This window comes from Sycon ciliatum, chromosome 11 (genome assembly GCF_964019385.1).
Source record: "Sycon ciliatum chromosome 11, ocSycCili1.1, whole genome shotgun sequence".
In the NCBI taxonomy this organism is placed as follows: Eukaryota; Metazoa; Porifera; class Calcarea; order Leucosolenida; family Sycettidae; genus Sycon; species Sycon ciliatum.
In genome coordinates, this window is record NC_088653.1 from 28317276 (window position 1) to 28332313 (window position 15038).

The window sequence follows — 15038 nt, forward strand, 5'->3', positions numbered from 1 at the left end:
ATTTCGTCGACCAGGAGACCTGAAACGACATGCCAAGTTCTGCGCTCGTGTTCTCACTTGAACTTTCCGACATTCGCTATCATTGCTTACGCAATGGGCAAGATCAAGGTCAAGGTCAAGGTGTGTGTGTGTGTGTGTGTGTGTGTGTGTGTGTGTGTGTGTGTGTGTGTGTGTGTGTGTGTGTGCATGTGTGTGCATGTGTCTGCGTGTGTATGCGTGTGTGTGTGTGTGTGTTTGCATGTGTGTGTGTGTATGTGTGTGTATGTGTGTGTGTGTGTATGCATGTGTGTATGTTTGCATGTGTGTTCATGTGTGTGTGTGTGTGTGTGTGTGTGTGTGTATGTGTGTTCGTATGTGCGTGTGTGCGTTTGTGTGTTCGCATGTGCATGCACACCAAACTCACAATTCCAACGTCAACCTAACGCTAACAGACCAGGTTACGTCGACCCAGAGTCCATTTGCCTACTTCACACCGAATTCATACGAGCACTTCAACCCGACTAAGCCACCAAACACAGGTACAGTGGATACATCATCAGTTAATGTCACTGAATGCAGTCGCGACACCGATTGTATTGCCGACTATCTGGTCACCGGAAACTTAGCCCTGGCTCAGAGCACTCGGGAATTTAATCAGGAATTCAGCCTCGCCAGAAATATTTCTTGTAAGTCCCTTGCCAAAATATCCACATTCAGTATATGCTAGCGATTGCTAAGACGAGTCCCTTTTCAGGGACGTGAACATTCCGCATTGGCTTGCAATTGTGGGAACAGGTCCCCGGTTAGTATTTCAAAACTTACTCCTGATTGTGCAGAAAGATCAACCCCAAAGCTGTCCACATAAGGATTTGGCTTGCAATTGTTGGACCATTTCCCTATGCAATTGTTGGACCATTTCCCTATGTAACGGTTGGACTATGTCCCTATGCAATTGACCATATCCCTATGTAATCGTTTGACTATATCCCTATGCAATTGTTGGTCATTGTCCCTATGCAATTGAACATATCCCTATACAATTGACCATATCCCTATGCAATTGAACATATCCCTATACAATTGACCATGTTCCTATGTAATCGTTGGACCATGTCCCTATGTACTCGTTGTATCATGTCCTCAAGCAGCGATTTTTTGCAACAAATCACTCAAACTGTACATAATTCTATTTTCTAATCCAGTAGTTGTACATTGCATACTGTCAGGGAGCATTGAAACATAAACAACACATGTAACATACACGGATATTCCCAAGTGTATGTTAGAGACATGCATTCCACAAAGTACTTGGATTGACACAGAAAATCCCTAAGTTTTGACGTATGACACAAACTTGTATGTTGAAAGGTGGGCCGGGTTGGAGGGCAGGATTTGATAATCCAGCACCCTTTTTTATCCAGCAGAAAATGCCATTGCAAAAGGCGCCGGATTAGAGAGGGGCGACTGTACAATTGTTTGTAATTCTCCCTACACAATTGTTTGAAATTCTCCCTATATAATTGTTTACAATTCTCCCTATACAATTGTTTGTCATTGTCCCTATGCAATTGAACATATCCATATACAATTGACCATATCCCAATGCAATTGAACATATCCCTATACAATTGACCATGTTCCTATGTAATCGTTGGACCATGTCCCTATGTACTCGTTCTATCATGTCCTCAAGCAGCGATTTTTTGCAACAAATCACTCAAACTGTACATAATTCTATTTTCTAATCCAGCAGTTGTACATTGCATACTGTCAGGGAGCATTGAAACATAAACAACACATGTAACATACACGGATATTCCCAAGTGTATGTTAGAGACATGCATTCCACAAAGTACTTGGATTGACACAGAAAATCCCTAAGTTTTGACGTACGACACAAACTTGTATGTTGAAAGGTGGGCCGGGTTGGAGGGCAGGATTTGATAATCCAGCACCCTTGTTTATCCAGCAGAAAATGCCGTTGCAAAAGGCGCCGGATTAGAGAGGGGCGACTGTACAATTGTTTGTAATTCTCCCTATATAATTGTTTACAATTCTCCCTATACAATTGTTGGTCATTGTTCCTTTGCAGTGGACAGTTATTGCACTTTGTCCCTATGTGATTGTTGGACCATGCCCCTATGCAATTGTTCAACACTTTACTTGAGCATACTGGATCGAATCCCTCTGAATGGATTTTCACGTGCAGATCTCGTCGTGGTCCTTGGGGAAAGCCCCATCGGCATACGTTTTCACCTGCTGAATCTGCTTGCAACTCTCAGCACATAGTGTCGATTTTCGTACAGCAAAATTACATGATATGCTTGCATATTTGTAACTTAAAATTATATTCAATCTGCGGACAGAACTGTTTCGACCTTTGTGGACTCAGCTGCCGAGCATAGAGAAAATGAGGCAGAACTGGGTATTAATGAAAAATTAATTTTCCATAGCCAAATTTAAACCGGTCCGGAACATACCGTGCCAGCATGATCCAGGTCCAGGATAGATTTAGGGTGCGTTTGGTTGGTACATTTTTGACCACCCAGGATCAAAGAGCTGGTGCAATTGGATCAACCTCATCCTAACCAAACCATGCAACACAAAAGAGCGCACATCTATGAAAAGTGTGCCGAACGTTGCATTCTTGGAAATTGTGTCACCATGACAACTTTGTACGGTACAGTGAGTGTCACCCTGGTTACTTTGCACGGTACAGTTAGTGTCACCCTGGTTACTTTGCACGGTACAGTGAGGGTCACCATGGTTACTTTGCACTGTACATTGAGTCCATACAATCCAAAAGTCAATGCAGAATAAAATTGATGTACCTGCTAGGTTTCGGTTTTTTAAGTGAAACTGCTCCGTCTGCTCTGGCCTTGAGGCAGGAGCAAGGAGCCGACCCAGAACAGGTGCCGACCCAATGCTCTGTTCGCTCCAGTCATGCTCGAGTGTGCACCAAGGAAACACGACCCTAGATAGAAAATTAAGCTCTTTCCAATTTCCAAGCTTCACATCTTCAATATGCACTTTTGTCAGCGGTTTAACAGGTCACACCTAGAGCCAATCAATTTGTGCCTGTGCTTTCTGATTGTGTTGTCAGCCCGGACCCCACCAAGCATCAAAGTAACTCCAGCAGTTCTGCATGGCACTTACCAACAGACCAGCACCGTTACTATCACCGTATCAACAGTGGCTCCTTTGACAATTACCAATCTACAAGCTTATAGCGTGGGCGGAATTAGCGTAACGATAGGGCACGCGAGTGCCACTGAATATTCGGTGATATGGACACCAAGCAAACGGCTGCTTATGGCCGGTGCCATGGTATATGTAACGGCGCAGGACAGCGGGAATGCAAGAGCTACACAGACAATCCCTGTCACCCTCTGCGGCTGCTTTGGCACTTGCCAGCAGCCTCCAGCGGCAACTGAGCTGACAGATGTGTTCACTCAGCTGGACTGTGCGTCATGTGATGCAGGTAAGTCGGAGCAGGCCACAAAGGAGTGCACAGTCAATGATTTCCTTTGTCTCCGATACATGTATGCATTTTACTTGTAACGTGGTCTGTGGAGCGCTATGGGGTGCTATGGAGTACCGCGGAATGCTGTGGAGTGTCATGGAGTGATGTGGGGTATCGTGGAGTGCTGTGAAGTACCATGGAGTGATGTGGGGTATCGTGGAGTGCTGTGAAGTGCCATGGAGTGATGTGGGGTATCGTGGAATGCTGTGAAGTGCCATGGAGTGATGTGGGGTATCGTGGAATGCTGTGAAGTGCCATGGAGTGATGTGGGGGTATCGTGGAATGCTGTGAAGTGCCATGGAGTGATGTGGGGTATCGTGGAGTGCCGTCAAGTAATGTGGGGTATCATAATAGTGCCTTGTAGTTTTTTTTAGTTTTTTTTTTACTTTAAGCCATGTGGTGCAAGCAATGGGAACCTGCAGCAGCCATGTTGGTGGGGGCCAGGCTCTCCGTCGATCAACTGGTCTCGACATCGTCACGCTCTTGACACACCAGATACAATTTAATGGAAGTATGAGGGAAATAGAAAGAACATTGGGAGCGGGAGGGGAGGGAGGAGGGGGAGGGGGTAGATTGAGAAAGAGAGAGTACATGAGAGTGTGTACAGCAAGTTCATGTAGCAGGTTTACAAGGCGTCAGTTGCTTGCATCCAGTTGCTGGTCAACAAGTGATGGTGGACCATCTTCTTCAACTGCAGCATCCCATCCTTGTATGGCTGGTGTGCGAGGATTCTCCGAGGCAGGGAGTTCCATGCGCTCAGCACGCAAGCAGGGCAGACCTTGGCCATGGTTGAGTGGGAATGGCGAGGCAGGCTAAACTGGGGGGCCAAGGGAAAGTCGTGTGACTGGCGTCGCTGGGCGGCGAGACGGGTGTTGGGGTTTCATCCGCCAGCTGGAGTGGTTTGGGCATAACTGCTTTCAAGGAGCACGTCGGTGGGAAGAAGCAGAGCTTGTGCAGGAAGCTCAGGGCCACCACCCTGCGCCTACCCTCAAGGCTTGGAATGGAGACTCCAGTGCCCATCAGCTTTAGTGCCCTGCGTTGTACTGCATCAAGGTGGGCCAGTGGAGCCCCCATCCAAACCAGTGCTCTGATTCACAATTCATTCAGCTTATGTCACTGCTCTACCCTGCATTCCTCTGTTTCCCAAAAACTTCCCCGGCCCGGCACGCATGCCATGTTGTGTTCGTAATGTTTAGATGTGTGTGTGTATGTGTGTGTGCGTGTGTTTGTGTGCATGTATGTGTGTGCTTGCACACACATACATGCACACAAACACACACGTGTTTGTGTGTGTATAATTGTGTGTGCATGTGTGTATGTGTTTGTGTATGTGTGCGTGTGTATGTGTGCGAACGCACGGCTGTGTGTGTATACATATACTCGTCTTCCTCACTCCCGTCTGCACAGGTCGCACAGGTGAGAACTGTGCTGAAGATCTGGACAGTTGTATCGGCGAGCCGTGTGCGAATCCGCTGTACAAGTGCACGGACATCGCACTGCCAAGTACCGGGTTTAAGTGCTCGTGCCGACCAGGGTTCACGGAGGTCTATGGTCAGTGCAATGAGACTGATGAGTGTATGCTGGGCACGCATAACTGTGCTACTGACGGCGGACGCAGCACTTGTAAGAATACTAATGGTTCCTATCTGTGTGAATGCTCACCTGGGTACAATGGTCCTCCTACCTGTGCAGGTGAGCTATCCAAGACTGTACCAACCATGTAGTCACTAAGCTCTGATAAGGCCCTTGGCAGGATTGTCGGTCGAGCAAGGGGAGGAGGGATGTGGCAGGCTGGACATTGGTGAAAGAAATGAAGAAGAAGGAAATCATTAGCTCGAGGGAAAGGTGCAACAGGAACAAAGAAAAAACAACTGAGGGAGAAGTGTGTGTATAGTGACTTATTCCTTGTGAATGCATAGGTCTGGGGCTTCTAAGTTTCATTTCAGTACTGTATTTTCCCGAGTATAAGGCGCACTTTGAACAATCAAAATTCACTACAAAGAAGGGTGTTTGGCTAAATACTCTGATCACCAAATTTATGTACATGTACTCGGATAGAGAGCCAATGATAAAGGATAAAGGATAGAGCGTAACTTGTAGTTCCTTGGTCCTTTTTCTTTTCCATAAAAGTAAAAAAAGTAAATTATCGTGTCCGTTCCCGATGGGAACTCATGACGGCCGCTAACACCCGGTTTTCTTTTATATAGATGAAATTCATGGTGATAAATGCAGGTAGGGCCTTTACTCCAGTGCGGCTTATACTCTGAAAAATACGCTGGTTAGGGTTTTGTCTCCTTACCGTCTATTTACAAAAAGAAAGTTTCTCCAGACTTTCCCATTTGCACCTTTCCCTCAAAACCATGATTACTGTTATGTTCACGATCTTACATATGCACACACTCGTACACATATGCACGCACTCGTACACACTTGCACACTCGTACGCACTCACCTTTACAGACTCGTACTCGCCTTTACTCTCATACTCACCTTTATACTCTCGTACTCACCTTTGTTCCCTTTTCTAACCTTTTCTTCCGTTGGCCTGGGTAGCTGGATTCACGCTCTAGTACATTCATTTCCATAGCTACCCAGGCCTTTGATAAGCTCTGACTTGGCCATTTTCTCGCTCTCTTTCCAACGAATCTCGACTTGAGACTAAGAGTTATTGACCTTCGTCCTCTAGCTCTGTGACTGCTCGCGTGTGTGATCCGGTGATCCTAATATTACTATAAACATAAGATGTGCACAGATTGAGTAGTAGTAGTAGTAGTAGTAGAATTTATTATTTTGATAGGGAAGGCCCTACAGACGTTGCCGTCTTAGTACTAGTAAACATAAAAATCTGCACAGATTGAGCGAACATAACATGTATAAAAGTTTGGTTGTACCATCGGGGAGCGCACACTTCCTGCAAAACTTGACACTTGACTTACTCGCGACTGCCATCCGGAGCACACGAGGAGAATGTCGCGCCTTCCACTCGGCAAACCTGCAAAAAAGCCCCACTCACTGCTGTTCCTCGTTGAAACAACCAACTTCATCACTAATGCCGCCGAAGTCGCAACTTCTTAGTTCATAAAATGTATATGGGAAATATATCAGGATTCCATGGCGTGAATACATCCTTGTCATCAGGCGCCTATGCATACTCTAGAATTGCCGGTACGCGGAGGTTGAACTGAACGTGTTTGCTCTGGTTTTGCAGGAGATTATGATGAATGCTCCATGGATGCGGATGATTGCGATGATGGCAACTCTACTTGTACAAACATATTGGGAAGTTACAAATGCTCTTGCCGAACCGGATATGAAGGATCTGGAAGATTGAGGACTGGAGGCTGTGCAAGTAAGTCAGGTCAAGATTCGAAATCTGATTATAACTTTAATCCATTCTGACTATCTACTGGTCGTGAGATTTTACCTTTGCAATTGTATTGTCCTCAAATGGTGAGCCAAGGAAATTATTGAATGGAAACAAGGACACAGTGGGGCACAAGTTATGAGTTAGAGTCCATCAACTAAACGCGGTTTTGAACAGTCAGACCAGTCTGGTGCTACCTTGTGTACGTTTGACCTTTCAAAACCTGGTCTAGATGGTGGACTCTAATGCATAAGTTGTGCTCCACCGTATTCCATCTTTCAATTTAACAATTGCATTGTTTTACTTTTTTATGCCCACAATCTCCAACGGTGACGCAGTGGATTGGTCAAAGACAGTGATTGAGATACGAGAGGTACCTGGTTCAAGTCCTGCCTGGGAGCATACTTTCCAGCCGTGCTGCTACCCACAGTCAACTGGGAGATTGTGGCCAGGCACAAGGGGTACAGGTCGTCCCCCGTTAATACAAGTCCGGTTAGTACATAAACCCCGTTAGTACATAAGAAATCTCAAGTCCCGGACGAAACGTGATCACTTCCATACAAATTATGTCGGTTAGTACATAATTCGTTAGTACATAAACCCCGTTAGTACATAACATTTCTCCGCACCCGCATGCCACCTACCTCAATAGTACATAATTTTGTTGGTCTTTTGGCCTTCCAGTGGAGGCACATCGTGTTCTGGTTTCTACTTGTGGATTCGATTAGCTCAGAAATCAGAGCGCACATCACAAACCGACAAAGCTCTGTTTTTTCCCGAGTGACTGTACAGGCGGAGCTGGGCATGTATCATGTAAACTGTAGAATCTTGGCTGACTGTGACCGTTATAACATAATTTTTATGTTATATCGAGGGAATCAAGAATATCTCGCTCCCTAGTCATGGCAGCAAGAAACACTCAGAAAAGTTGAAAAAAGTGAAAAATACTGGTACACAAGCAAGTTATGTACACTTTCGTTTAGTACATAAACCCCGTAAATACATAACATTTGTCAAGTCCCAGAGATTATGTATTAACGAGGGACGACCTGTACATTGATGTGGCGAATGGTGTTTCTAGGCACTTATGGCAGTGGTTGTGATACTTATCCGCTCTCATTCAAAGTTAGGCCCTGCACCTACCGCTGGGTTCACTCGGTGCTAGCGGCCATCGTGAGTTCCAATCGTGGAACAGAGGTGATCATTTACTTTTGCATTAATTTAACTCCACCGCAACACATATACAGTCAACCTTTCGCTGATAACGACACTCGGCAGGGCCTCAGAAAAGTGTCCTTATTCGCGAATTGTCGTTATATCCGCAGTCGTTATTAGCGAAGTTGACTGTAGGACACTCCTCAACTCCAATAACAGTTCCTTTACGGCAAATTTATATCACTTTATATTATTATGTATCGCACCAAATTCTCATATCTCGTCCATCATACACAGATACAGTACATAGGTAGTTATTGAACTGCATGACGTATGAAGACACCACCAACGAAATTGTAATGGCATTTTTGTTGTCTCTTTGCGCGAGTCAAAATTGTACTATTTAAAAACACTTTTGCGAACAGCTCTGCAACGGATATTAGGGCACGTTATTGGAGTATCTCTTAATTTGCTGGCCGAAAATCCTATATATAGGATTTGAAAATGTGTGCCTTTTATGCCGTTGTTATTGGTCATCACGACCAATAATAACGACATACTGGTTTTCATGGAAATTGTAAATATGTTTCAGGCATGAATGTGTACATTTTAGATTCATAGGGCGATAATATTTCTGATGAATACCCATTTTCAGCAATAATTGGAAATTTGAGCATAATTGTTCAGCTGCTGTCATGGAAAGGACTGAAGCAGTGAATGTGCAGAAGAACATTGCAGGTGTGGCACGGGGTGGTTTCATAACGACATATCGCACATGCCGTCATGAAACTACCAGTTTTAAGGATAAAACAAGGTCCAATAAAATCTCAAATCCTATATATAGGATTCGAAAAATAGGGCAGAGGCCTTAGTAATATTGGGCAAGGAGATGAGCCTGAGATGTTAGTGTTTGAAAAAATTATCTTATTCAACTCTCGATATCTACTAAGACCTAGCAAGGAAGAATTGGTCACATACTTTTTTGCTTTTCTCATGCCACACCCATTTTGAGTTGAAAAATATGACCAAAACCTATATATAGGATTTAGCAAATTAAGAGATAGAAGCAAGGTACATCCTCTGTAGATGTATGTCAAAACAGGTGGTCAAGCGAGCACTGTAACGTGTCTCACCTCGCACCACCATTTCTTTTTGTTGTCGTTGTTTCCTGTTACGACTTTGAAGTAATAACCTGCAAAGCACCAGTGATAGCGCATGGAAAGCGCCAGCATCACAGCGTTGTGCAGTATGACGAAGACGTCGTCTACTCTTGCAACACTGGGTACTGGATCAATGGTTCTGCAACATCAACCTGCTCTGCTAACGGCAAGCTGACAGCAATACCCGAATGCGTCAGTAAGTCAGCTAATTGTTTTACTTGTACGTCCAAGTGACTTATCAGCAAGCGTGATATTGGTGAGGCATCCTGCAGCTTCATAACTGAAAGAGGAAAGGACAGCACACCTGCTCTTTACCCGGACACTGCAAATTCACAACTCAGTTCACTGCATCACTATCAATGTATCATCAGGATGGTATTGTATCGTTGTGATGGGAATTTGCTGAAACGTCGATAATGATACAGTGAACTGAGGTGTAATTTTGCAGTGACCAGGGAAAGAGCATGGTTGTGTGTCATTCCTCTTTCAGTAACCAATCGGCCGGTAGAAACACTACTTCTGTAGGACCTTTCTTAACTTCTAGACACACTGAGTGGAAAAAAGAGGTGATGAGGCCACGAAAACCTAAAGGGATTAAAATTGTGAAAACATTCATTTGCAGACAGAGAGCGACATGCACAGTCATGTAGTTATTTTAGACTTTTCTCGTGGACATCATCGCGACAGAATCACCCAAATGAATTGCAAAATTAATAAACCACTATGGAGCACAAATTTTCAGTGTACTTTTATTTTCCGTACTTTCGGTGCGTCTGGCTCATACCTAAAATTTCAATACACCGCACAAACAGTAACACACGCAATCCAATAGGGAACTGCATCTCGGTACGGAAAATTTCTGTTGTAATTTTTATTGTTGAAGGTTTCCCGAAAGGCTTTTGCCTATCGAGGGGGTTTCCAAACTTTCCATAATGCCAAATCTGTGAAAGAAGTGATGAGCAATAGGTGAGCAAAGAAAGAGAAAAAGACATAGTCTAGGGCAGAGCTCTGCGCTTGAGCGTATGATTGTAAGCTTGCAGAACTGGGATAATACATGTAAATGATAAAAAAATGTACCAGAGATAAGCTTCTAAAGAATATGATGTGACGCTACATATTCAACGGAATTACACTGAAGTGAAACCAATGCTCGTAAAACTGTTTGTGCAGCTCTTGCTTAAATTCGCTTAAACTGGTTAAGGAGGTGATCTTAGGGGTCAGACAACTCCAGAGGGTGCTGTATTTATGGAAAAAAAGATTTGAACAGCATTGTCCATGGTGAAGGAGAGGCCTAAGACGGGCAGGTGAGCGCAACGAAAACGAGGACAAGGCTGCAGGGGTGGGCAAACGTCCAGCTATGATTTCGTAATCTAGCCATATGCTTGACCATAAATTCTTTCCCTCGGAAGGTTCAAGGTTAAGGAGAGACCAAAGAGGGGAAGGTAAGCGCAACGAAAACGAGCACAAGCTACAGTCCCACCGGAACCACGAATGTCGATTGTTACTGGATGATGACATTTTTGTTCCGGTGGGACTGTAGCTTGTGCTCGTATTTTTTGCGCTCACCTGCATGTTATTAAAAAAAACTGATGGAAATGTTTTTTTTCCATTGATGGGCTACATCAAACTTTCTCTTTGCATTCGACGGTAATATGACACCACCTACCGCCTTGATGACCTAGGCAAAAAAAGGATAGTGATGTTATAATTTTTTTCATTTACCCTTTTTTTAAGACAACCTGGGATTCGAACCCGCGCTATCGCCCTGCATGCATTCCCCCGATACACTTTGCATACATACTCATTCTTCCAAGTTGCTTCACGTTATGTTCTTGCATTTGAAAGCCTTATTTGAATATTGTGGAGAGCTGTCTTTGATGGCACGGTACGGAACGGTACGAGACAGGTACGGGATAGCGTCAGGCATGCCGATGGCACAAACAAACAAACACGAAATTAAAGCTGTGTGGACCCTGGCTAGCGCCAGACGTTACTGAAGTAACGTCTTTTGCATAGCTACGGGAATAATATCTAGTTACATTGGTCGACAGTTACTCTCAACTAGTATCCATATGACTATTATGTCCTTTCCTTTCTACATGTATTATTGGCTCAACATCCGAGTTTCAAAATAAGGGAAAATGAAAAATGAAAAATAGGGATTCCCTGACCAGAAAAGTCACTTCAATCAGCTGTGTGGTGGATACAATTCTAAAATTAGTGGCGGTCAATTCATCAGTCTTGCAAGCTGCTAACTCAGAAGTAGGGACAAACTCGGCCATTTGAAAATAATCGTAAGCGTCCACCTCTCCACACTGTGCTATTGGCCCACATTCACAACACCACTCCAAGGCGAGGTAGTCCGTTCTTGGGTAGATACTCCATATCCTCCAGTAAGACTGTTTCGCTCATTAGGAGCTCCTCAGTGGAGGTAGATGACGAATGAATAGCAGATAAAGGAATGCGTGTATTAGGGTAAAGTGGCACAATTGTGCATTTGTACATAGAAATGTGGCACACCCAAAGAAGTTGAAGGTCACAAAAGTTCTGCAGGTGATAACGAAATGCACAGTGCTGTTGGAACATGCATACAGATGGCGCGAAAATTTAGACAAGCGCGTGAATCAGCTGCTGAATGGTGTAATCCTAGCACAAGTTGCAATGTCTAAAATAGCTCTTCGCTATCATTGCTTCCGCAATGGGCATGTGTGTGTGTGTGTGTGTGTGTGTGTGTGTTTGTGTGTGTATGTGTGTGTGTGTTATTCTCGTCAATTCCATTTACAGTTGTCAATTGCACCTTACCTATGATTGCTAATGGAACATGGGAAAAACCCTTGGTCTACTATCTACAAACCGTAACCTTCCAGTGCGACAATGGTTTTGGGCTAATCGGTGATAAGAATCACACATGTTCCCAGCATGGAAACGTCACAGCAGAGCCGTCTTGTCGAGGTTAGTTCCATGGGTTACAAACTGGACGATGTTCTTGGTTTGCAAAACAATCCGTATTTTCGAAGTATAAGCCACGCTTAACACCAGTAATTCTCCCCCAAAACCAGTGCAACTTACACTACAATGGTCAAAATAACAGTTGTACATGGAGTACCACTGTACAGATTCTTTAAAGGGCAAAATGCACACAATGAATATTTTTCCAAGTCTTCCAACGAACTTCAACTCAAAGTTCTAGAAAGAAAAAGGCAAAAAAACGCCAAACAAAACCACAACAGCATAATAATGTATATACCTACTTAGGTAGACAGCAGCAAGTTCAACTTCAAGTCAAAAATCCAGTTGTACATGGAGTAGATGTCTGTATTTCGTGACCAATAAAATCTGGGTGCTGCTTACACTCCGGAACGTACGGTATTCGTGGAGCTGCACGGTGGTGTGAAAACGCGAAGCTCATATCCACCGGTTGTTCTGGTTTCTTGCATTGTTGGGTACTTCTTGTATTTCATTTGGTGAGACAGCGTGGGTTAGGGTAAGGGTTAAAGTCAGAGCTAGTGTTCGGGCTCGGGTTCGGGTTACGGTTGGGGTTAGGATTAGGGTCAATTGCATAGGGTCAATTGTGTAGGGTTAGGGTTAGGTTTAGGGTTAGGGTTATGCTTAGGGCTCGGGTAAGGGTTAGCTTATAGTAAAGGAAAAGGCCCAAGGAACTAAAAGTTACGTTAGCTCCGTCAACGCTTGCATGGAGCTGATGCGAGCGCGTGACCGAGGTTGCGCTGACTGGTTGGCGGCGGCTAGCCGAGCTCTATGACGTGCATGGCCGCTCGCTCCTCATTTCTTTTGTTCATTTGGCTTATGCAAAGACTAGCCAAGCTTGCTTGGTGATGTCAATGCGAGCAATCTTACAATAATTATAAGAAACGAGTAGAATGGCATGTACAACAATGGACAACGGGAACTGGTAGGTGGAACATTTATAACAGGAGACGAAGATACAGAGACCAAGACGAACAAAACGACTACATTGTCTATGAGCGAAAGAAGAGAGAGAGAGAGAGAGAGAGAGAGAGAGAGAGAGAGAGTGGGAGATCAAATGTGAACGGCACGATAAAGGGCCTCTTATGGCAATTATGGGCGCGCAAGAAGCTACCCGGCCCAGGCGAACGGAACAAAAGGAGACAAAAAGGTGAGTACGAGAGTGCATGCAGGCCAGCTTGGATAAGGTTGTAGGATGCACGGGAGGAGGTACCTACAGGGCCGGCGCCACTGGTACGTCCGGTACGGCCATGGCCGTACCAAAAAAAACAAAACAAAAAAACAAAAACAAAAACTTCCCAAAAAGTCGGTGTACATGGCCATATGGAACGTCCAAAACCGGGGAGAAAAAGATTCGATGTATGATTTTGTACAGGGAGTCGCCCAGAGTGCAGGATTTGCCGTCTAAATTCCAAAAAATTTTCTGGGGGAGGACACCCAGACCCCCCTTAAAGATGGCCCTTCGGCCGCATCACTCCGCGGAAGCTGCCTCCGGCCCTGACCTAACACTCGGAACAGGATTTCCCCCCTTTTGCGGTCGCACAAAGCGTGAATGCATCGAAAGTGTTGCGAGTTCGACACGAATATGTACATGACTGTACACTTGCAACATCGATGTAGGTGTAAAGTACAAGCGCGACCTAATAAACATCGACCCGATCACCGTCGTCGTCTTTTGAGCTGACTACTTTTCTTACATACAGCATGCAGGACTGGCAGGCTCCACGTGCAAGTAGTCTTGAGCTAAAGACAGTAAAGTTGTTTCAGTTTCATGTTTTCCGTTCTGTCGACGGCTCCCGAACCAGATTGCTCGACGACGAGCTAGGCCTGGCGTCTGGGCCTATTTTGAGCATAGACAGGAAAAGCAACTAGTTACTTGTTGGTGCGCCTCACGTCAGCTCATCCGTCGAAATCCGCCGATCTGCACCCCTGGCCGGCTTCTCTGACTTCATCGTCGGAGTCAGCGACGTCACAGGCGAAGGGCACCATCAGCTCTTGGGTTACAACATGCCTACATGGTCCAAACAGCTGACGGACTTGTTGCAGGATCTTCGGATCTATGCGCCCCCTTTCGGTCGTTGGCGATGTTGGACTCATGTTTTGAAATTCCCAGAATGTACACGTACTGATGTAGTTACAATATTAATCGCTTAGCCGATAAGCCGATGGTTATGGTATCGGCTGAGCCACTAAGGAAAAAAAGTAATCGTTTCAGCCCTAGGGTTAGGATTAGGCTTAGAGTTAGGGTTAGGGCTACGGTTAGGGTTAGGGTTAGGGTCAGGGCTAGGGCTAGGGCTAGGGTTAGGGTTAGGGTTAGGGGTAGGGTCAGGGTCAGGGTCAGGGTTAGGGTTAGGGTTAGGGTTAGGGTTAATATTAATGTTAGTGTTAGGGTTAGGGTTAGTATTAGGGTTAGGGTTAAGGTTAGTGTTAGTGTTAGGGTTAGGGTTAGGGTTAGTGTTAGGGTTAGGGTTAGGGTTAGTGTTAGTGTTAGGGTTAGGGTTAGGGTAAGGGCTAATATTAGGGTTCAGGGTTAGGGTTAGGGTTGTGGTTAGGGTTACGGTTAGGTTAGCATTATTGACAGACAGGCAAGCAACCAGATAAACAGGCAGACAGACAGACAGCCAGACAGACAGACGGGCAAACAGACAGACAGACAAACAGGCAGACAGACATACAGACAGACATACCGATAGACAGACATGCAGACAGGCAGACAGACAGACAGACAAGCAGACAGACAGACAGACAGACAGACAGACAGACAGACAGACAGACAGACAGACAGACAGACAGACAGACAGACAGACAGACAGACAGACAGACAGACAGACAGACAGACAGACAGACCGACAGACAGTCAGACAGACAGACA

The 15038-nt window shown here is 45.0% G+C and overlaps 1 protein-coding gene across 2 annotated transcripts in view; it reads left to right on the forward strand.

Moving 5' to 3' along the window:
- LOC135827325 (uncharacterized) overlaps positions 1–15038 on the forward strand; it is a 347133-nt gene that overhangs the window by 310758 nt on the left and 21337 nt on the right. The window contains exons 40-45 of one of the 2 annotated variants that reach the window (XM_065339846.1): positions 432–665; positions 3083–3460; positions 4910–5194; positions 6711–6851; positions 9207–9377; positions 11966–12133. In XM_065339846.1, coding sequence (XP_065195918.1) covers positions 432–665; positions 3083–3460; positions 4910–5194; positions 6711–6851; positions 9207–9377; positions 11966–12133 — 1377 coding nt within the window. The remainder of the gene's footprint in view (positions 1–431; positions 666–3082; positions 3461–4909; positions 5195–6710; positions 6852–9206; positions 9378–11965; positions 12134–15038) is intronic. The other variant, XM_065339847.1, reaches the window with a different exon arrangement.